The sequence below is a fragment of the Lagenorhynchus albirostris genome, chromosome 3 (assembly GCF_949774975.1).
Source record: "Lagenorhynchus albirostris chromosome 3, mLagAlb1.1, whole genome shotgun sequence".
Taxonomy (NCBI): Eukaryota; Metazoa; Chordata; class Mammalia; order Artiodactyla; family Delphinidae; genus Lagenorhynchus; species Lagenorhynchus albirostris.
The window spans coordinates 118,325,599-118,349,461 of record NC_083097.1 but is presented as its reverse complement, the minus strand read 5'-3'; the positions used below and the strand labels follow the sequence as shown (position 1 = coordinate 118,349,461).

General features: G+C 44.0%; 1 protein-coding gene and 1 long non-coding RNA gene across 4 annotated transcripts in view; one reads left to right on the top strand and one right to left on the bottom strand.

Annotated features, from left to right (window-relative positions):
• The window catches only part of LOC132517170 (uncharacterized), an 84,228-nt gene extending 61,088 nt beyond the window's left edge, over window positions 1-23,140 (bottom strand). The window contains exons 1-4 of one of the 2 annotated variants that reach the window (XR_009539610.1): window positions 20,961-23,140; window positions 18,217-18,447; window positions 8,914-9,046; window positions 3,065-3,207 (exon numbers count right to left, since the gene is read on the bottom strand). This is a non-coding gene — a long non-coding RNA (uncharacterized LOC132517170). Of the gene's footprint in view, window positions 1-2,906; window positions 3,208-8,913; window positions 9,047-18,216; window positions 18,448-20,960 lie in introns of those variants that run through there. The other variant, XR_009539609.1, reaches the window with a different exon arrangement.
• Window positions 9,532-20,859, top strand: GNPDA1 (glucosamine-6-phosphate deaminase 1). Of its 2 annotated transcripts, none has more exons than XM_060143868.1 (7): window positions 9,532-9,654; window positions 10,735-10,864; window positions 13,855-13,956; window positions 15,130-15,312; window positions 16,319-16,503; window positions 18,310-18,484; window positions 19,388-20,859. In XM_060143868.1, the coding sequence occupies exons 2-7, from the start codon at window positions 10,741-10,743 to the stop codon at window positions 19,486-19,488; spliced, it is 870 nt and encodes a 289-aa protein (XP_059999851.1). In that variant the 5' UTR covers window positions 9,532-9,654; window positions 10,735-10,740; the 3' UTR covers window positions 19,489-20,859. The 2 variants fall into 2 exon arrangements, with proteins under 2 accessions (XP_059999851.1, XP_059999852.1); XM_060143869.1 differs by lacking the exon at window positions 9,532-9,654 and adding an exon at window positions 9,846-9,989.
• Window positions 23,141-23,863: the final 723 nt, after the last annotated feature.

Below are 23,863 nucleotides of genomic sequence, written 5' to 3'. Positions count from 1 at the left end.
TCTTTTTGGTAATAGCCATCCTGACAAGTATGAGATGATACCTCATTGTGGTTTTGATTTGCATTTCCTCATGATTAGTGATGTCGAGTATCTTTTCATGTACCTATTGGCCATCTGTATATCTTCCTTGGAAAATGTCTATTCAGATCCTCTACCTATTTTTAATTGGGATTGTTTGTTTGTTTGTTGCTATTCAGTTGTATGAGTTCCTTATATATTTTGGATATTAACACTTTATCAGAAATCTATTTTTCTGTATATATGAACCCCCAAATATAAAAGAGCAAGCATAACTTGTGCTGAACTTTCTGAGCAGTGAACATTTATTAAACAAGACAGAAATCCCTTTTGAAAGTTTCTGCAGTATGCAGTTGTTCATTTAATAAAAGATGAAAAATCAGACATAAGCCAGCATATATTAACAACTAACCATAAGAGATGTATGATTTCCTTAACTAACACTAAGGAAAGCGATAAACAATTTTTTTTTAGGAAAAATTCAGATTAAGCAGATAATACAATCACAGCAGAAATGTAATGGACTTCCACACCTGTATATCATCATCAGTCTTTCAGCTCAAGTAAGTGTTTGGATGGACTACCACCAGAAGTGTTTTCAGGTTCCAAAATTGCAAACAAATTTTCAAATGCTAGGATGAAATCTGCTGCCATAATAATATAATAGTTCCATTTATCACTACAGAGATTATCAAAGATCTAAATGTCTCACTCTTTTATGGCATTGCCAAAATGCAAATAATCACAGTGCAGAAACAAATTTTCCTTTGTGCAATATTTTTCTTGTGAAAAAGGCTTGCATATAAGGCTATTGCAAGTAGAATACCTTTCAGATGAGACTTCAGAAACAGTAAAAATTTTTGCAGACAGTCTCTTATTGAGTTAAGAGTTAATCACACACACACACACACACACACACACACACACACACGAAAACCAAAAACAAAGGGACATGGGAAACTTTTGGTGATGGATAAATCTATCACCTTGATTATGGTGATTGTTCCCCAGGGAATGCATATGCCCATACTCATCAAATTATACACATTAAATATATGTAGTATTTTGTATATATTTTAAAAAGTTAGTAGTGCAAATCAAAACCACAATGAGGGACTTCCCTGGTGGTCCAGTGGTTAAGAATCCACCTTCCAATGCAGGGGACACAGGTTCAATCCCTGATCAGGGAACTAAGATCCCACAAGCCATGGGGCAACTAAGCCCGCGCGCCACAACTACTGAGCCCGCACACTCTGGTGCCTGCGCTGCAACTGGAGAGAAGACCACGCGCCACAACAAAGAGCCCGAGTGTCGCTACGAAAGATTCCGTGTGCCGCAACTAAGACCCAACACAGCCAAATAAATAAATTAATTAAACCCCCCCCCACCACAATGAGATATCACTTCACACCTGTCAGAATGGCTATTACCAAAAAGACAACAAATAACAAGTGTTGGTGAGAATGTGGAGAAAAGGGAACCCTTGTGCACTGTTGGTGGGAATGTAAATTGGTGCAGCCACTATGGAAAATAGTGGCTCAAAAAATTAAAAACAGAACTACCATATGATCCAGCAATTCCACTCCTAGGTAGTTATCTGAAGAAAAGAAAAATACTAATTCAAAAAGATGTACCCCCGGCTTCCCTGGTGGTGCAGTGGTTAAGAATCCACCTGCCAATGCAGGGGACACAGGTTCGAGGCCTGGTCCGGGAAGATCCCACATACCGCGGAGCGGCTGGGCCCGTGAGCCATGGCCGCTGAGCCTGCGTGTCTGGAGCCTGTGCTCCGCAACGGGAGAGGCCACAACAGAGAGAGGCCCGCATACTGCAAAAAAAAAAAAAAATTAAATTAAAAAAAAATTTTTTAAATACAAAATATCTTCCCTCCTAAAAATAAAAAAAAGAAATTACATGTGCATCACAACCAATTCTAAGGTCATTGCTAATATCCTAATATGGTAAAAACATTTTTATCATGAAGCTGTGATTCACCAAAATATATATTTGTATTGAGACGACAGAAACAATTTCATCTTGAATGCTGGATATTTTAACTAAATTTATAATTGTGTTTACATTAATTTTGGATGTTTTACCTTTGGCAGAATGAACTTCTTAAAGCTTTATTTTGATTCCATGAATTGGTTGAATAAAAATCAAATCCCCATTGGAGTTAACTGATATACTTAAAACACTGGATGACATTGATATCAAACTGGCATTATTTAGCTGTTTGTAAGGTTGTTCTTTTGCCCATGGAGCCCACACATTAACAGTTATCACTTCTCTTTGGATATGTACAAGGAAACTTGGAATAAAAAATGAACAAGATTAAAACAAACTCACAGAAAAAGAGATGAGATTTGCAGTTACCAGAGGCAGGGGGTGGAGGGAGGGGGAGTTGGCTGAAGGTGGTCAAGAGGTACAAACTTCCTTTTAAAAGATAAATAAGTACTAGGGATGTAGTGTACAACATGATTAATATAATTAACACTGCTGTACGTTATGAATGAAAGATGTTGACTAAATCCTAAGAGTGCTTATCATAGGTAAAAACATTTTTTTCTTTTATTTTGTATCTATGAGATGAAGGATGTTCACTAAACTCATTGTGGTAATCATTTCATGATGAATGTAAGTCAGATCATTATGCTGTACACCTTAAACTTATACAGTGCTGTATGCCAATTATATCTTAATCAAACTGGAAGGAAAAATCTTTCCCAAATAAGTGCACCAAATACACATTTTGGCTGAATAACAATGTTTATATCAGTATTTGACCAAAGTCGAGGTCAAAATGCAATACTACAATCGCAGAATGAACTTCTTGGATATCAGAATAAAGTCGAAATTTTATTTTAAAAATAAAGAGTTAATGAGAAATTTTTACTATTTTTGTTGGAGATAATACAAATATAACTTTTGGTGGATGTTTCCATAACGGTACAAACGACGTTTATTCAAAGTTGAAGCAAAGCATGAATAATTCTATGGAAGGCGTTGGTGGTCCTGCCTGTGCTCTGCATAATGTGCTCAAGAGTACCTGATGTTGGGACTTCCCTGGTGGGCCAGTGGTTAAGACTCTGAGCTCCTAATGCAGGGAGCCTGGGTTTGATCCCTGGTCAGGGAACTAGATCCCGCATGCCGCAACAAAGATCCTGCAGTCCGTAACGAAGATCCCGCGTGCTGCAAATAAGACCCGGTGCAGTCAAATAAATAAATAAATTATTTATTTATTTATTAAAAAAAAAAAAGAGTACCTGATGTCTTTTCTTTTGAGATTGAAGTAACTGTCATGCAATGTTCTCCTACTTCAGCATTTACACTATTCTAACTAAGCGATTTAAAGCTTTTTGTGATTTTTTTTTGGCATTCAGTATTCTTTACTTCTCCACATTCAAAAACCACTGGCTCTCTAACAACTGCAGTTGAGAGAATCCTCCATTTATTTGAAGCACGGACATTATGCTTCAATTCTGAAGAAAAGGACCCCAAAATTCTTGTTGGCTTTTTAAATAATGCACTGAATGAAGTTTGTTCCTAGTTTTCAGTATCAATTTAGCGATAGGATTATGCAAACAGAAAGAAGAACCAACAGTGTTGCTGCAGTACTCCATTGCTTAAAGGAACTTGTTGAATGTGTTAAAGAAGAATTGATGGAAAATGTATCCCTTTTATTACCAAAGCTGTTTTTAAAAGGGACAACATTATGTAAGCAGGAAAATAAATTTCAGCCCTAAGTGGATAATTATTGCAGCACTTGTTATGATTATCTTTTGAAATGGATTTCATCCATTGACAAATTCAATTCTTTTACATGGATGTTACTAAATACGCTTTTAGTGTGGAAACAGGTGGAATCATCAGGTGCAGTGTTGAAGAAAAAAAGAATAAACACTGATGACAATGCTCCTTTTTGTTTGTGCACATTTAAAAAAGTTATTGATCAAAAGGTACAATGTAATCCTGAAGAGTGGAAAAGCAAGTTATGCTGTGAAAGACTTTATTATGGGCTTCAACCAATGAAATTTGAAGAGTAATTCTCAGAGTTGTTAACTTTATGACAAGTTGTTAACTTTATGACCAGCCAGTTCTATATACTGGCTCATAATGCTAACGCTGAGCACGATTTCTCATTAGTGAATGTTCAACGGCCAAGAACACAATAAGTTAGACGTGACCCCTAAAGAAATCGTATCAAAATGTAAATAAAACACAGACTGTAACTTTGAGGAATTTTATAAGCAAATCCTGCAAAACAAAGATTAAGAGCTTCAGTAGTTGTGGCACGCAGGCTCTTTAGTGGCTTGCGGGCTCTAGGGCACAGGCTCAGTAGTTGTGGCGCATGGGCTTAGTTGCTCTGCGGCATGTGGGATCTTCTTGGACCAGGGATCGAATCCATGTCCCCTACACTGGCAGGCAGATTCTTAACCACTGCACCACCAGGTAATTCCCCAAAATTTGCTTTTAGAATAAGTATGTCATGCGATATTTTTCTTTTATCTCAAAGTACATATGCACAGGCAAGTAGCCATAATTCAAATTTAACTGGATATCCTGTATTTTTGTTTCTTAACTCTGGAAACAGTACTCACCCAGCCTCAGTCCATTCCTGCCTCTGATCATCCCTGTCTGTAATGCCACCCTCCTCCTCTTCAGCGACCAAACCCTGATTCTCTTTCAAGGACCATCTCAAAACCCTAGTAATAATAATGATCCCTTAGTGACAGCTAACTCAGTGCCAGGCACCGTTCTCAGTGCCTTACATGTATTAAATCATTTATTCTTCCCCTGAGGTAACTACTCTTGGCAATAATAGTCCATACAATAAGGTAGGTGTTATTTTTCCTATTTCATGGACGAAGCAATTAGTCAGAGAGAAATTGACTTCCCAGAAGTTAACCAATCGGTAAGTGGTAGAGCTGGAATTCAAAGCCAGTGTGGCTCTGGCATCCATTCCTGGATATGCCACCCAAGTCTGTCCGGCTCTGACCGATGTGGCTCTCTTGGGGCTGTGACCTGCTTCCCCATTTAACATTTGAACAACACAATCATGCAGTTTATTACATTGTCTTCCCCTTGTGAAGGAGCCTGAAATTACTAAATTTGTTCATATTTCCCCATTTAAAAGGAATTCTGCAATAGCCAAGAGGTAGAAGCAACCTTAGTATCCATGGACAGATGAATGGATAAAATAATATAGTATGTACGTATGTATGTGTGTGTATGTATCTATGTATGTATGTGAGAACACTGTGCTAACTGAAGTAAGTCAGTTGCAAAAGTCAAATACCACATGATTCCACATATATGAGGGAACTAGAGTAATCGAATTCATAGAGACAGAAAGTAGAACGGTGGCTGCAGGGACTCGGGGCAGGAGGAAATGGGGAAGTTGTTGTCTAATGGTTTAGAGTTTCAGTTTGCCAAGAGGAAAGAGTCGTGGAGATTGGTTGTACAACATGAATGTACTTAACACTATTGAGCTGGATGCTTAAAAATGGTTAAGATGGTAAACTTTGTATGTTTTTACCATAATTAAAATTTTTTTAAAAGAAAGAAGGAATTTCATCTTTGCCTTCTCAGCCTCTCCCCTCTCTTCTGCTCTCTAGGAAGCCAGTTTTGGGCAGTATCATGTCTAGGTTTTTGCAATGAGAGAGAGGAAAAGAGAGACACCTGGGAAGCCAAACCCAGGTGTCTGCATCAGAAAAGAGAAATTTACTGTGAGGAAAAGAATGGAGGTAAGTTGAAGGATGGGCAAGGTAGTCACCTACTTTGGCTGGTTACGTGGGATGGGGTGTTGGGGCAGAGATTTTTTTAGTTAGGAGTTTAGAATGAGCAGTGGAAAAGGTTTCCTGGTAACAGTAAAAAGAATGAGGCAAGGAGAATTTTAAGAGGTGCTCTGGGTTCTGATTTGGATTGTCTTTAACATTCTTCTAGAGACATTACCAACAATTGTAAGTGTTTTGGGTTGCCGGACTGTTTCTTTGAATATAACTCTGGTGAAAGGATAGAAATAATAATATGAGATTAAACTATGTGAAATTGCCAATATTTAGTTTTTTTGACCCAGAAAAATGACAATTTTTGTATGATTCAATCTAATAAGTGATATTTATGGAGCAGCTGCCACGTGTCAGGCATAGTTTCAAATGCTTTCCACGTGACAAGGTATTTTAATGCTCAAAACAACCCTATGAAGTAGCTACCATTACTCTCCCTATTTTACAGTTGAGGAAACTGAGGCACAGAGATTAAGAAAGTACCCCAGCTAATAAGTGGTTGATCTAGCATCTGAACCCAATGGGCTCCAGAGCCAATGCTCTGAAACATGTGGGGCTTTGGCTTTTATGTGCAAGGTAGTGAGCTAGGTGGTATGGGAAATGCAAAGATCAGTGAGAAACAGCTACAGGGAGTGAAGGTAAGACATGGCCTCAGATAATTAGAAAACAGCAAGTAACAGGAAGAAAGCCTCAGCAGAAGCCTTGGCAGGGGATTCCACAAACATGGCGGAGGGCAGCACAACGTGGGAATGTGTGGTCTGAGGAATGGAGTCTCTGGTGGGTCAGATGACACACCTCAATGCACAGGGGAGAGAAACAGGGGTTGAATCCCCTGCTTAACACCTACCCCACCCATGGAATTTTCCTGAGTGTGTTATCTATTGCAGCATAACAAATGACTTTATAATTTAGCAGCTTAAAACAACAAATGTTTATTATCTCACAGCTTCTGTGGGTCAGGAGTTCAGGACTGACTTAGCTGAGTGATTCTGGGTCAGGGTCTCTCATGAGATTTCACTCAATATACTGATCAGAGTGGCACACTTGTTGCAAGTGACAAACCTGTACATTATAATCACCCAAAGTCCATAGTTTACATCAGAGTTCACTCTTGTACATTCCAGGGTTCAGACAAAAGTATAACCACACGTATCCACCATTACAGTGTCATACAGGATAGTTTCACTACCCTATAACCTCTGTGCTCTACCTATTCATCCCACCCTCCCTGCTAACTCCTGGCAACCATCTTTTTATTGTCTCCATAGTTTTGCCTTTTCCAGAATGTCATAGGGTTGGAATATTACAATATGTAGCCTTTTCAGTAACACACATTTATGTTTCCTCCAGGTCTTTTCATGGCTTGACAGCACATTTCTTTTTAGCCCTTATTGTAATTATTGCTTTCAGCCATTAAGTTTTGGGGTAATCTGTTATGCAGCAATAGATAACTCAATATTCTCCCAGAGTTTCCCCTAACTAGCCTCAGGGAAGAAAAGATATTATTTTTATACTCCCTCATTCATTCACCCAACTTAAACCCAACAGAGTATATTTGGCTTTGGACATGGCTAGATCTAGGCAGCTCAAATGATGTCACAGGGCTTTGTATCACTTTTCTATTGTTTCTACTTTCCTCACTGGCAGCTCTAAGCTTTCCTGGATTTCACAGCTTAAAATTCCTGTAGAAGAAAGGTATCTCCCCACAATACCAGCATAAACCCCAAGGAAGACCTGAGTCATCTGCTGCAACAGTGAGTCATGTTTTTAATCTCAAGACACAGAAAACTCTACCAGCAGTGGCTTAAATAAATACCACATGGATATTTGTTATTTCCTTAGAGGAAGTCCAGAAGTAGAGGTCTAGCACTTGTCAAACATCAAGGACTTAAGTTCCTTCTATCCTCCACTCTACCTTCATGCTTATTGCCTCATAGTTATAACATGGCTTCCCCAGGTCCAGGCATCACATCTGCCTTCACCACAGGAAGGAAGGAAAAGGAACAGAGACTGCATAGATGAACTCACAAGCAAAAAACCTGGGGTAGGGAGGGACTCACAGTTCTTTTAGTTAGCCAACTTTAGTTCCAAAACAAGAGGATGGAAGGATGGGTATGGGTAACAGTTTAAACCCAGGCATGGAGTGGGAGGAGCCTGAGGAGGGCAGAAGGTTAGGGTAGAGAGTATTTCAGGGTTAGAGAGAGAGAGCTGTAAGGAGGGTAGGAGGAAATAAGGGGTATTGGTAACATGGCTAGCCATGCTATGATATGCTAACACAGTCAGCCATCAGTTTCCCCAGGAAATTGGTTCCAGGACCCCCACAAATACCAAAATCCATGCATGCTCAAATCTCTTACATAAAATGACACAGTATTTGCATATAATCTACATACATCTTCCCATAAACTTTAAATCACCTCTAGACTACTTATAACACCTAATACAACGTAAATGCTATGTAAACAGTTGCCAGGCACAGAGCAAATTCAAGTTTTGCTTTTTGAGAACTTTCAAGAATTATTTTTTGAATATTTTCCATCTGAGGTTGGTTGAATCTGTGCATTTGGAACCACAGATATGGAGGGCCCACTGGTTTTCATTTAATGCTTACAACAGCTACATGAGGTCACTATTACGTGATTTCCACTCAATTCCCAAGTTCCAGATAAGAAAATGAAGAGCTGCAGAAGCTGAGTCATTGGCTTGAGTCACTCACTCAAGAAATGGATATTGGCAAGACCAGAATTTAAACCCAGGCCTTCCTGATTAGTCCGCATGCAAAATCAAGAGCCTCCAGGCTTAACAGACACCTGCATTGGTTCCCTACAGAAAGGGTAACTCTGGGGAAACAGACCCTATTAGGTCCCATGAAGTCACTTCCTGTACCATCTGAGGGCAAGTGCTGCAGACCTGGAGGTATCATCTGAAGTGTTTGGAGATTGGGATGGGAACCTCACTGTGAAACATCTGCAATCCTCAGGCTAAGATGAGATTTCTAACTGAATGTTAAAAAACAGAAAAGCAAAAGACACCTACACCAACACTGAGGCCAAAGAACAAGTCCCTCTAACTGTGTTAGCTCCACCGCCCGGGCTCATCAGGGCCTCACCGTTAGAAGCCCACTCTCTCAAGCTGCTCCGGAGTCGCAGCGAGGCCCAGGGAAGAGGCGAACCAAGTCACGGGAACTGCAGGATGTGGTCGCCCAGCTGACTGTGGACCACACGTGTGGTGTGTTCTCATTTCTGTAAAATACAATGTAAGGATATTCACGAAAAATCACTGAGGATGTAGTCTAACCTGTTAGCAATGATTACCTTAGGTGGGAAGTAGAGGAGACCAGGGACCTACATTTTTCTCTAGTTCATACTGCTGCAAAGATGGATTTTTTTTTAAGGTAGAAAAAATCCAATTATATTTAAAACAAAAAAGCAGCAATAACTAGGTAAATAAATGATATCTAAAAAAATAAACTGAAGGCAGAGCCCAGCCCAGCCCTAGAGGAAGCGATTCTGCTCTTCCTCCCGCGCCCCACCCCCAGCACTGAAAACCCTGCGCCAGCCCCCGGCCTTGGGGACTGCATCCCTGGGAGCGACCTGGGACCCCCCAAGTCTCCCTCCTCCACCAAACCAGTCTCCAAGCCCCGCCCCCCACGGCTTTTCCGGGGCCTACACAGCCCCTGCGCTAAGAAAATGGGAGCCCCTGGCCCGCCGGGCAGAGCCCTCCCTGGAGCCGCAGCCCCTAGAAGTCAGCCCCGCGGGCAGAGCGCGGCACCGCGTGACCTGCAGCCACATGACCCACGCGGGGCGTGGCCGCCAGCGCAGTCGCTGCATCAGCCGCGGGAAGCGTCCGCGTAAGTGGGGAGCGGGGTCCGCGGGGACCCTCCTCGCGGGCGGGGGTCCGGGCGCTGCCCAGCCTCCGGCAACCTGGGGCCGGGACCCCCAGCGATCCGTTCGGGTCCCTCCCCGGGAGGGGCGATGGGATCGCCATTGGGGTGGGGGAAAAACTCCTGTACCCCACGGACCGCGGATCCGGCCACCTCAGCCTTGGCCTTCCCACTCTGATTTGACCGCAGTGCGGCGGGGAGGACTAAACGCCCTCCTTCCAGAGCGATTACCTTTGCCGCGTGTTCTTTGGGGGAAACAGGATCTGCAAAGCAAGGCAGGCCGCTGGGAGCGCCCCTCTCTGGTACTGAAAGAACACACCTCTCCAGGCCTCCACCTGCTCTAGTGAGCCAAGATGATCCCATGACCTCTCTATTTATTGAGGAAGAGTTCAACAGTAGAGTATCTAGCCAGGTGGGGGTTGTCGAGGGGTGGGGAAGGGGGGCCTGGGTCGAGCTGCAAGAGGATAGCCAACATGTTATATTGAATACTCTGTGGTTTACATGCATCTTCTCATTTCACATTCACCATCATGAAATTTGTCAGGTAGGTGCTGTTGTCCCCATTTTCCCGTAAGAGAAAACAAGCTCAAAGAACTTGGGTCCTTAACCAAGGTCCTGCAGTTGATCAATGGAGGAACCGAAATTGGAACCCAGGTCTATCCCACAGCAGCGCCTCCCGGTGGGTAGTGGAGGCACTTGGCCCAGCCTGTCAATGCTCTTTGAACTTCCCCCTCTGGGCTCAGACAGCATGGAGAGAAGGGCCTCTCCCCTCCACCCCTTTCTCCTCACCCCTTACCACTGTATTCCTTTTTTTTTTTTTTTGCTGTACGCGGGCCTCTCACTGTTGCGGCCTCTCCCGTTGCGGAGAACAGGCTCCGGACGCGCAGGCTCAGCGGCCATGGCTCACGGGCCCAGCCGCTCCGCGGCTTGTGGGATCTTCCCGGACCGGGGCACGAACCCGCGTCCCCTGCATCGGCAGGCGGACTCTCAACCACTGCGCCACCAGGGAAGCCCACCACTGATTCCTTTTGTCACCTACCCCTGCAGGACAAGATGAAGCTCATCATCCTGGACCACTATTCTCAGGCCAGTGAGTGGGCAGCCAAATACATCAGGAACCGCATCATCCAGTTTAACCCAGGGCCAGACAAGTACTTCACCCTGGGGCTCCCTACTGGTGCGTTGTGGGATGGGGAGGGTGGGCGAGGGCATTATGGGCTTATAAGGGGCCAGGTAGGTAGGCCCATTCAGCCAAGGGACTGCAAGGAGGGCTCTGAGGTACTGGCCCTATGAGTGAACGACTCCCCTGCCCCCGGACATACGAAAGAGGGGACCCAGCTTCCTCTGGGCTGGTTTGTTGCTGCCTGCTCCTGAAGAGTCCTGGAGTAGAAGGGATCTTGGTTAGGCAGGAAAAACTTTGATTTTTAGGCTATATCCTAAGCCAGCCCTGTCAGTCAAGTCTCCTTAACAGAATTAAGTCCTAATACCTTAAGGCATACGTTTTATGTAATGAATTAATTTCTCTTCTCTGTATCTAGAGTGCTACTAACTAAGCGCCATCCTTGGGAGAATTGAGAAGATAGTCACTCAACGCATTTTCTGTAAGGCTTAGTTAAACACAGGACCTAAGTGAAAAACAGTCCTAGTTTCTTTGGGGAAAAAATCAGAATGTTGCCTTTATGGGAGGATATTTTAAACCCAGTTTTTCAAGGCAAATGTTCTGATTATTTCTTTCAGAAGTGGGGTGGATTTGCCTCAGTGACCAATCCACTATTGCAGGAGTCTTCAAGCTTTTTCTGTATACGGCCAAATAATAAATATTTTACACTTCACTGGCCATACACTTTCTGTTGCAGCTACTTAACTCTGCCCTTGTAGCTCAAAAGGAGCCATAGACAATCCAGAAATGAGCATGGATGTCCGCCAGCATTGACATTTGAGTTTATATAATTTTCCTATATCATAATATTCTTTTGGTTTTTAAAAAGTTTTAAAGTGTAAAAACTACTCTTAATTTATGAGCTCTACAAAAACAGGCAGCAGGCCAGATCTGGCCTGTGGGCTGAAGTTTTCCGACCTCTGCTCTAGCGGTTTGTGGGAACAGTATATTCAGGTAGGTATCTGGTGAAACCACCAGCGTCTCAGACTGTGTCAGGGCTGTGCTAACATCCTGTTTTCTAACTGTGGAGCCACCCTGGGTCAGAGTCTGGGCTTCTGCTGAAACCCCTCCCCATTTCCCCATCGTCTGCAAAATTAGATCCAAGCCCCTCAGAGTGGTGTTCAGGGTCCTCCAAGACCTGGCCCCTTCCTGACTATCACACTTGAACCAGCACAGCATTTCCATATGGGTTCCTTGGAACATTCCTACTGTTAGTTGAAGCACCCTCAGGGTTCTGGGTGGAAGCCACAGAAGCCGACTCTGGCTAACTTAAGCAGAAAAGGAATTTATTGGCTAGATAGTGGAAGCTCACAGAATTGATGGGAAGGCTACAAGTTTGGAAAATGGACATGATGAAGCTCAGGGGGAGGACAGGGAAGCTCTGTGGCTCAGCCATGGCTAAGATCATGTCACAGGGATAGGCTGATTATTTTGTGTGGATGGGGCTGCCACTGTCATTCATTCAGCAGATACTTATTGAATACCTGCTGTATGCCAAGCTGTTCTAGGTGCCAGGGATACAGCAGTGAATAAAAAGAACACAAATTCCTGCCTTCCTAAAGCTTGAATTATGGTGGGACAGACAGATAATAAACAAGTGAATTAGCAAAATATAGAGTATGTTAGATGGTGATAAGAGGGAAGGAGAAAAATGAAGCAGGGAAAGGGGCTAGAGAGTGTTTAGGCAGAGGTGGGAGTTACAGTGTTGGATATGGGGGCAGGGAAGGTCTCTCTGAGAAAGTGACATTTGAGTAAAGGCCTAAAGAGGTGAGTTAGCTATGCAGATACCTGAAGGAGAGCATTGCTGGCAAAGGGAACAAACACCATGTGCAAAGGCCCTGAGGTAGAATTGCTTGAAGCAGGATTCCTAGCTGGGGAGAGAGTTAGCCAGGGGCCAGGTTATATAGAGCCTTTGTTAGGACTGATTATAACTCAGAGTGAAATGAAAAGCCATTAGTGGGTTATGAAAACAATGATCTGATTTGGGTGGGGCTTTTTTCTTTCCATCTTTTTATTTTTAAAAGTTTCATGCATTCAGAAAAGCTGAAAGAATAGTACAGTACCATCTACCTAGATTCACCAATTGTTAACCTTTTGCCACATTTGCTTTCATCTCTTGTGGCTCATGTTCTGTCTGTACACACACACATACACGCACACATTTCTTATAAGCCACTGGAAAGCAAGGTCCAGAGATCCTGACACTTTACCTCTAAATCCTTTAGTACATATCTCCTCAGAATAAGGACATTCTCTTATATAACCACAATACTATTATAATACCTACAAAAATTAAAAATCATTTCATAATATCATCTAATATATAGACTATATTAAATTTTTTCCCCGAATTGTCCACATTTATTTTTTAGAGTTTTTTAAAAAAATTAATCCCAGTGTCCAGTCAGGCTTCATGCATATTTAGTTTCTTAATCGACAGCAGTCCTCTTGCCTTTTTACGGGTTTTATGACTGACTTTTTAATGAGACTCAGCTCGGGTTTGCTGCTCCGAGGGGAAGTCTTCCCCAAACCCACAGGCTAGCCTGTACCACAGCCGACATTACTGCTTCGTGTCCCCACTCCTAAACAGTGAGCTCTTCCAGGGTGGCTGCTGTGTCTCTCACTTCTCTGCATCCCCATCACGTACCTCTCACATACTGGTTGCTCAGGGAATGTCATGTCAGTAATTAAGTCTGACATTCACTTAGGTGCTAATCACAGTCATTTCAATCATCAGTGTGCTGAATGCTAGGGATTCAGCCATGAACAGGACAAGACACAGCCCTTTCCCTCCTGGAGCTTACAGTCTAGGGGGGAAATAGGCATTAAACCAGCACTTAACGGATGGCAGTTGGGACTGAGCATTGGGCAGGACTTCAGATCTGATTTGTTTCTGTCAGGTCTGACAGGTTCTCCTGGTGGAGCATCCCTGATTCATTCCCGGGCGCCCTCTGGGCTTCCAGGAGCTGGGGGCTGAAGGGGGTTCATGGCTGTGGCCTCTCTTGCAGGGAGCACCCCACTTGGCTGCTACAAGAAGCTGATTGAATACTACAAGAATGGAGACCTGTCCTTCAAATATGTGAAGACTTTCAACATGGACGAGTATGTGGGTGAGTCTTGGGAGAATCGTACTCCTCCCCTCACAGGATCGGCCCAGGAGAGGACGGGGGAGGTCTCAGGGAACCAGTGGCATTTGGGGGTAGGCTCAATTGGTGATACTGTATCTTCCAGGCCTTGGTTCACTCAGCTATGACATGAGGCTAATAAAGCTGACCTCATGGGCTGAAAGCATTAAGTGATATAACAGGTGTGGAAGCTTCTTGATCAGAGCAAGCACTTAATGAATTCCAGCATATCTCCTCCCCTGCCTCGTCCCCAACTCCATGCCATTTCTTTCCGGAACAAATGGCTGCAAAGGGGATCTGGGGTCCCATGGCTGGGGTGTGTGCTCCCCCTCACACCAGTGTCTGTGTCTGGACTTTCTCTCTACTGTTCATCTTCCAGTCCCCTTCCTGCCAAGTATACTGGGAAGGGAGCTGAGACTGGTGTCCTTTCCACTGATGAAAAGTGCCACCTTGGGCTTCTGTCACCCTCTCCACCTCCACCATCATTTTGTAATGGTTTTAATTGTGGTAAACTACACGTAACATAGAATTTACCATTTTAACCATTTTTATGTGTACAGTAGAGTGTTAAGTAGATTCACACTGTTGTGCAACCAATCTCCAGAACTCTTTTCATCTTGCAAAACTGAAACTATCCATTAAAAATCAACTGCCCATTTCCCCGCTCCTCAGGCCCCTGAAACATGCACTTTAAACACTGTTTTTCTTCTTAACTGAAAAAAATCTTTTTTTGGAAGCTCTGAGATAATTCTCTCCAACCACTTGGTGTTCCACTTGGGGTTCAGGCTGAGCAGGGTGTAATGGGGGGGTGAATGGTGAGGTGGGAGGCACAGGGTAAGGGGTGTTCTTGCTTCCTTTCCTGATGGGCCCAGCCCTCCCCCGCAGAGGCTAGCCCACCTCCAGAGGTCCAGACTGATCCTGGCCTCCAGCCATTCTCTTGTGAAAAGGAGATCAGAATGAGGGCCCAGGCCCATGGTCATGGGCACAAGGACACCAGCTCAGCTTACTCCAAGTGGCTGGGGGTGAGAGGGCTACTGCCCAAGGCTCCCCGATGGGCTCTTCCCTGAAAGTGTCTCTGGGGTCTGGGAGTATCCTGCCATCCTTGGGAGGGTGCCCTTGCTCAGCCTGGCATGACTGAGTGCAGCCATGGCCCCACAGGCCTTCGTCGAGACCACCCGGAGAGCTACCACTCCTTCATGTGGAACAACTTCTTCAAGCACATTGACATCCACCCAGAAAACACCCACATTCTGGATGGGAATGCAGCTGACCTTCAGGCTGAGTGTGATGCCTTTGAGGAGAAGATCAAGGCTGCGGGTGGGATTGAGCTGTTTGTCGGAGGTGAGCTCGACACCGCAGCAGATGTCCAGGGCAAACCCAGGGTGGCTGGAACATAGGAGAAGGGGACAAGACCCATGCCTGTCTGCAAACAGCTCCCTCTCTCTGCACCAGTGACAGTGGGGTCACTCATTAGCCTGAGGCAGCAGGGAAGGCACAGAGTGGGAGCCCTGGTGCCCTGCCCTGCCTCTGCCGCTCAGAAACTTTGTGATCTGGGGCATCTCCTCTTTCTGCAATTTGATGCCTTGTCTGTAAATCGATGGATTTGGATTTGGACTCCAAGATTCTCTCTATTCCTCAGACAAGGTTTTATGGATCAGTCATGGGACTTAGTTAAACATAATCACAGACTCATGTAGTTCCAGAAGATTCCACCATCAGCCCCTGCATGCTAAAAATAGCAAATTGAACCCCAGAGAAGTTTTGTGACTTGCCCAGGGTCAGCCAGCCAGAGCAGTGGAGAGAGGGTGGGGACCTAGGGTATCCCGCTCTCAGGTTTATGCCTGTCCCTGCCCTGAGTTGCCCTCTTACACTTCCATCTGTCAAGGCCTCTGGAGTCCCCCATGGGGGGTGGGGGTGGGAGGCTGAAGTCGAACAGTCTTTGACTGCTCCAGATTTAACCCTTCTTTACTTCCAGGTGGGGAGGAAATGGCTAGGAGTGCTCATGTTCTGAGATCTTATAAACTTGGCAGCCCCTTTCCAGACCCTGTGTATGTTTTCTTCGGTGTGACTCCATCCCAGCAGGGATAGAGAAGTGGCAGGAGAGAGAGAAGTTACGCTTGGATGATCTGGGGGGCAGAAGCTTTTGGGATTGCTCCGTACTTAGCTTTCTGAGGGTGGCAGCAAGTTAACAATGTCTGTGTGTGCCTCAGCTAGAAATGAGAGGGGAAGATCATATGCTTGGTTTTCAAGGATTTTTTTCAGACCCCAGGTGGGGAAGGAGAGATTGTCCGTTCTTGAAATCTTGGATCCCTGGGACTGACAGGGCTGCCCTGTCTCTTCTGGGCAGGCATTGGCCCTGACGGACACATCGCCTTCAACGAGCCGGGATCCAGTCTGGTGTCCAGGACCCGTGTGAAGACGCTGGCCATGGACACCATCCTGGCCAATGCTAGGTTCTTTGATGGAGATCTCGCCAAGGTGCCCACCATGGCCCTGACGGTGGGTGTGGGCACTGTCATGGATGCTAGAGAGGTAAGGGCACAAGGGGGGCTGGACTTGGCTTTTTGCTGTTAATTTCAACTATACAGGTACCACCTGAATCCATTTTATTAAAAATGAAGACATTGTAAATAAGGCTAAAATCCCAACTGACCCTATCACTGCCGTCCTTCCTCTCTGGAAGTAACCATTCTTCCCAGTGTGAGGTGAAACCTTTTCAGCACTGACTGCCCAGGAGGCCACAGGCTCCTGGTCTCTGCCTACCCAGCACCACTAATATCAGAATATGAATTTGTACCTGTCCAGGTACTGAGAGGGGCCCTCTGGTTCCCTGCAGTTGGTGGAGGCCACTGCTTGAAGGGAGCTCCCCCTGCAACCGCAGGATGCTTGTGGTTATAGCCCTGTGCTCAGGGAGTCATAAATGTGGAGAAGTGTGATTGAAATAGTGTCTTGAACTGAATTGAGTCTTTCTATAGAAATTTGGGTATCATTTGAATTTTTTGTAGTTCCAATTTCCTTACTTTCATTAGAAGCATTTTCTCTTCCTTTCTGATATATTCAGTGGGAAGCAGCTACAGACATTTTAGCTTTAGGTTTCTTTGCCCAAGTCTGTAAACAAACATGTAAATCATGGAAAAAGTTTCCCTGTCTAAAGTGATTTTTTGTGAAATAAGCAATGGCAGCAATTTCTGTTGGGTAACCTTGAATCAGTACCTAGGGAGGTCATTCTGCTGTTTTTGGCCTTGCATCTTATAAACACTACAGTTTGAGGGCTCTTCCTGTGGTGTGCAGAAAGGACCTGGGGATGGAAATCTGGAAATTCTTTTTTTTAAAACGAGTTCTGGGGTCCTGAACAAAGAGTCACATTCTTTCTATGCCTCTGTTTTCTCATTTCAAGAAAGGAACAGTAAATCCTGCTCACAACTCCATGGCAGAAGTGAATTACAATGAAAGGATATCTGGAATGCTGAGTTCTTTATAATCACTTTCTGGCACTTAACATTCTTTTTTTTTTTAATTAAAAAAATTATTTATTTAATTTATTTATTTTTGGCTGTGCCTCACGGCTTGCAGGATCTTAGTACCCTGACCAGGGATTGAACCCAGGCCCTCGGCAGTGAAAGCAAGGAGTCCTAACCACTAGACTGCCAGGGAATTCCCACACTTAACATTCTCGATATTTTAAGTGTTGAGGGGAGTCTGTGCCTGTTTTACTTAAACAAGAAGCATTACTCCAAGTCACATGAGCAGGTCTAATACTCTGAACTGAAAGTGACCAGATTAAGGGGCAGCTTTATTGGCATTCAACCTTAGCAGCCACACAGATAACTCTCACCATTGCTTCCAAGGCCTCCCTGGAGGCGCAAATCAGGACCCGTCTTTTTCCAGTTTGCCACTGTGGAAACTCACCCAACCTAGCGGCCCCGGGACCCAGTGTCAGAACCGTTGGGATAAGGCGTGGGCCTCTGTATGTACGGCACATCTGCTCCCAGGGCACTTTCACGGTCATCATCAAAGGTGCCAGGAGGCACTATCATGTGGTGGTCAAGAGCATGGACTCTGGGTTAGAAATGACCTGGGGCAAGTTACTGAAACCCCCATCACAGAGTCCACTCCCTTATCCTAGAATGTGGGGATAACAGTGCTCCCCATCTCAGGCTACTTGTGTGACAGAGCACACAGAGCGTGGAGCAGCGTGCCACGTGCTAACGACTTACAATGACACATAACAACAACAGTCCTTACGATTGTCCTGGGTGGCCACCAGGATTCAGGTGTCTAGACTCCCCGTTCCGCTACTCCTTCTCCTCCATCACAGGCTTGTTTTCTGATCCCCAGGTGATGATCCTCATCACGGGTGCTCACAAGGCGTTTGCTCTATACAAGGCCATCGAGGAGGGAGTGAACCACATGTGGACCGTGTCTGCCTTCCAGCAGCATCCCCGCACGGTGTTTGTGTGCGACGAGGATGCCACCCTGGAGTTGAAAGTGAAGACCGTCAAGTATTTCAAAGGTGAGGGTGGGGTGGGTCAGGGAGTAGGTTGCCAAGTTCAGGTGTGCCAGGAGAGAGGAGTGGATCTAGCTTGCATGCTCTGGCCACTCTGACAACTATGATTTTAATAAAATCAAACCCTCCTCTCAGAATACAGTTTTCTCTTCCATCCATGACTATTTAAGGGTCCATTTCTAGAGACCTGTTTGCTCTGAGGAGGAGGAAAGAGAATGAAATGAAAGTGGTAGTTCAAGGGCAGTTTGGTAATCTCCTTGCAGCGATACTGAGCCTCAGGTTTTTTATCTTTCCAGATCTTGTACAGGCCTTTTCCTTGTAGTCAAGGCACTGAACTGTCATGCACATCTTTTTTTCTTCTACTTAAAGCGGACACTCACTGCTTTAAATAAACTTATGGGAAAATCCTCATTTACTGAGCAGGCAAATTAGGAATTTGTTCTTTGATGAAAAGATTTTTTTTTTTTTTTTGCGGTACGCGGGCCTCTCACTGTTGTGGCCTCTCCCATTGCGGAGCACAGGCTCCGGACGCGCAGGCTCAGCGGCCATGGCTCACGGGCCTAGCCGCTCCGCGGCATGTGGGATCCTCCCGGACCGGGGCACGAACCCGTGTCCCCTGCATTGGCAAGCGGACTCTCAACCACTGCGCCACCAGGGAAGCCCAAGATTAACCTTATAATGGCCAACTCTCCTAGAGACGAATTTATAACAGTCCCATGGATTCTAGCATTCATTAGGAATAACAAATTCTTTTCCTATTCTTAGGGTGTTTATCGTTTGGGCCCACAGACGAAAGATGATGAGTATCAGTTCTAGGACAAAATTTGAGAGCTCCTGGATGTTACTGTTGATAATCATGGAACTCTGCCTCTACCTGCATTAATGACTTTTGTTTTTAATTTTTTGTAGGTTTAATGCTTGTTCATAACAAGTTGGTGGATCCCTTGTACAGTATCAAAGAGAAAGAAACAGAGAAAAGCCAGTCTTCTAAGAAACCATACAGTGATTAGCCTGTGCTAATCCTAGTGCCAAGTACCTCATTGGGACAGGCAGGTCTTTCTGGAAATTGTCTTTAGGAGGACAGAATTGTATTTCTTTAATCTAGTACGGTTACCCCAGATAAGTGGGTGAACTTATTATTCTTGGCTATGCAGCGTGGAGTCCAGTCATGGAGTTTAGCTACTTGGTTGTAACTTACTGTTAATCAGAAAAAAAAAAAAAAATCACTCCATAATTTTGATGTTGGCCCGACTAGGGGTTTTTAACTTTTTGCTCTGTCTCTGACACTGTTCACGTGTACAATACACTCCTGCTAGTAAGTTCTATCATTATGTGCACTGATTCTCAATTGGGAGGGAGTTAGGGGCTTATGTATATGGGACAAAACCTCTTTGGAGAGTCCTGAGAGCCCCTCTTGAGCAGGCGTGCCCCTTATTTGGGAATCACTGTTTTAGATTAAGGAACAAACACTCTTAATGTCTAGAACCAGTATAAGGAAGCGGTCCCTCTGGTCAGTAACAAGTGCCATGGGAAGGAAACTATCCCTTACTTTCTTTCCCCAGTTTTTACTGCTCTTTCAGTTGGCCTTTCTGTGAACTCAGAGGACTCCTTGAGGGAGGATTTGGGTGGGTAGGACTAAGAAGAAGGCTTTTGCTGATAAACTCAGAGCCTCAAGGGGCCCAGCCACGTCAAACTCCCCTCCATCAGGGACCTTCCAGCACCAGGAGGAAGGCGGAAACGCTTTTCCCACCAGAGCCCTGTGTTTTGTTCCAAGGTCTCACTGTGGCACCTCTCATACGTGCTCTTTCATAAGTCCACAGGGCCAGCAGATACTGTCAAGTTCAGCGTTGTGTTCAGTCAAGGTGATGGAGCCAGGGCAAGCAGCTTAGTTGAGTTAGAAACAACACACGAGTGACATGTTCTACATCCCTAAGAGCTGAGTGCCAAGAAACATACCAACTGTTTCTAAAGTTGCCTAATGTCCTTCCCCACTGAAAATACCCTGCCCTTCTAACCCTCCCAGGTTCGTGTGGCATGGTCTGATGTTCCCAGAACATCAGGAAATACAGTGCTTTTGCTCCTTTATCCTTCACCCCTTGTTCACAAGCTGTCCACTGCTCTGCCTTCTTTTACTCCTCTGCCTTGATGGTTTGGATGCTGCCTCCTCCTCCCTATCTCTGTGCCCATTTGAAGCTGCTGCTGCCTCTATTTCTGGGAAAGACCTTTCGGAGCCTGGCTCAGGCCTCTCTTTAAGTGCTGTGTTTGGTACCAGCATTTCACCTTTAGCTTTTATACGTGATTGTGCTGTCATTCTGTCTTAAGCTAATGGATCAATGGACTTGTTTACAATATTTTCTATTAAATCCAGTATTTTCAAGTAAGATGTGTTGTTTGTGGACTTCCACCCCCAAAGGTCAGAAGCTGGTTTGGGTTGATATTTATGTATTTTGAGAATAGCTAGCGAGCAAAGCTTCATACTCACTCCTCACAGCAGCTCGGCAGGAAGTCACAATCATAGCAACTGTTGATCTTCTTCAATCACCCGAGGGGAAAATAATCAAAATATTTCATAAAAATGAAGTGCCTGTGTGAAAAAATGGTAGGAATGAACAGATGAGCAATAAAGTATCCGATTCTGGCTCTACTTGGCGTCCAAATGAAGATATGACTGTTAACTAGAATAAGGCAGATTTGTGACCAGGAGGGATGTATCAACTGCAAGGTATGGAAGACAGGTTTATGGTTTTTTTTTTAGTTAAAAAAGTCAATATAATGGAACATCTTGGGTCAACGTAACCAACTGAGGTATAAGTAGAAGTTGAAAGAAGGGTTTACTTTTTTAAGAACTGTATTAAGATAACTTACATTCCCATAGAATTCACCTGTTTTAAATATACATTCAATGATTTTTATTAAGTTTATGGAGTTGTACTATTCCTCACCACAGTCCCTCTCTATCATCCCCAAAGCTCCCTACTCCTACCCCAGCCCAGGTGACCACTCATCTACTTTGTCCCTATAGATTTACCTTTGCTGGACATTTCATATATAAATGGAATCATACAGCAGACATCTTTTGGATCTTCTTTGGCTTCTTTCACTAAGCATAATGTTTTTGAGGCTTACCCATATGACATGTAGCAAGCATCCATTCCTTCTTATTGCTGAAGAATATTCCATTGTATGGATATACCACATTTTGTTTATCCGGTAAAGAAGGGATTACATTTTAAGTACATATGTTAATAGGAAAAAAATCATATTAGAACGAAATGAGAAAGGATTTAGTGATGACAGCTAAGCTGGAGATGTCTGTATGAACTCAGGACCTTAAAAAGATCTGTCATGGGAAAAGAATCTTAAAAAGAGTGGATATATGTATATAACTGATTCACTTCACTGTACAGCAGAAAGTAACAACATTAAATCACCTATACGCCAATAAAAATTAAAATAATAATAATGATTAAAAAAAAAAAGATCTGTCTTTCCCAGGCCAGTTTCCCTGGTGGCCCAACAGCCATGTCGTCCTGCTACAACCAGCTCTTATGCAGATCAAGTGGGATGTATACTCCTGGGCCAGACTGGGCCTCTGATACCACTCAGGGCTTCTTGGAGAGGAGAAATTATATGTTTTGGGGGCAGGGATCACAGTGGGCCTGGAATATCTTGTTCCCAGAAAACAAGGATGCTTTCAAAAATGTCCGAGGCAGTACTGAGAGGACAAAGCAGCCTGTTTAATGAGACTCCTATTGGCCAGGTTGTGACAGTTTGATCAATAAAGAAATATTAAATACAGCTAAATGAAAGAAGACATACAGATGGCCAAAAAGCACATGTAAAGATGCTCACCACCACTAATTATCAGAGAAATGCAAATCAAAACTACAATATCACCTCACACCAGTCAGAATGGTCATCATCAAAAAGTCTACAAACAGGACTTCCCTGGTGGCACAGTGGTTAAGAATCTGCCTGCCAATGCAGGGGGCACGGGTTCGAGCTCTGGTCTGGGAAGATCCCACATGCCGTGGAGCAACTAAGCCCGTGCACCACAACTACTGAGCCTGAGCTCTAGAGCCTGTGAGCCACAACTACTGAGCCCACAAGCCACAACTACGGAAGCCCGTGACCCTAGAGCCCGTGCTCCGCAACAAGAGAAGCCACCGCAATGAGAAACCCGCACACCACACGAAGAGTAGCCCCTGCTCACTGCAACTAGAGAAAGCCCACGCACAGCAACAAAGACCCAACGCAGCCAAAAATAAATAAAACTAATTTTTAAAAAAAAGTACAAACAGTAAATGCTGGAGATGGTGTGGAGAAAAGAGAACCCTCCTACACTGTTGGTGGGAATGTCAATTGGTACAACCACTATAAAGAACAGTATGGAGGTTCCTTAAACTAAAAATAGAACTACCATATGATCCAGCAGTCCCACTCCTGGGCATAATATCTGGAGAAAACCATAATTCGAAAAGATACATGCTCCCCAGTGTTCATTGCAGCACTATTTACAATGGCCAAGACATGGAAGCAACCTAAATGTCCATCGACAGGAATGCATAAAGAAGATGTGTTACATATATACAGTGGAATATTACTCAGCCATAAAAGAAGAACAAGATAATGCCATTTTGCAGCAACATGGATGGACCTAGAGATTATCATACCAAGTGAAGTCAGTCAGACAGAGAAAGACAAATATCAAGATATCACTCATATGTGGAATCTAATTTTTAAAAATGATATAAATGAACTTATTTGCAAAACAGAAACAGACTCACAGATTTCAAAACCAAACATTATTATCAAAGGAGAAATGTTGGGGGGAGGGATAAATTAGGAGCTTGGGATTAACATACACACAGTACTATATATAAAATAGATAACTAACAAGGACCTACTACATAGCACAGGGAACTCTACTCAATATTCTATAATAACCTATATGGGAAAAGCATCTGAAGAAGAACGAATATATGTATCTGTATTGATAAAACTGAATCACTTCGCTACACACCTGAAACTAACACAACATTGTAAATAAATCAACTATACTCCAACAAAATTTAAAAAAAATAAATAAATACAGCTAAGTGGAACAAATTGAATCTATCTGTAAAACCCCAAGTGTGACACTCAAAAAGGAAATGGTAACATTAAGTATATATGGAGTTGTATAGGAAGTTGTTCAGGAAGGGTGGATGGAATGTGCTTAAATTTTCATTACATTTAATAAAAACAAGCAGCATGTTGACATAAATGGGTGTCACCTCTCCTATTAAATACGTCTGTTTATAAAGAACAGATGGATACAAGAGTCTAGCCCACTATCTACCCGCCCCTATCTATGGCTTACTCCCTTACTTCCTCAGGTCTTTG

Excerpts from the sequence above, each read along its gene's own strand:
- GNPDA1 (XM_060143868.1), top strand. The coding sequence starts at position 10,741 with ATGAAGCTCATCATCCTGGACCACTATTCTCAGGCCAGTGAGTGGGCA. Across the intron at positions 15,313-16,318 it reads GATTGAGCTGTTTGTCGGAG|GCATTGGCCCTGACGGACAC; the intron begins GTGAGCTCGACA and ends TCTTCTGGGCAG. Across the intron at positions 18,485-19,387 it reads GACCGTCAAGTATTTCAAAG|GTTTAATGCTTGTTCATAAC; the intron begins GTGAGGGTGGGG and ends AATTTTTTGTAG.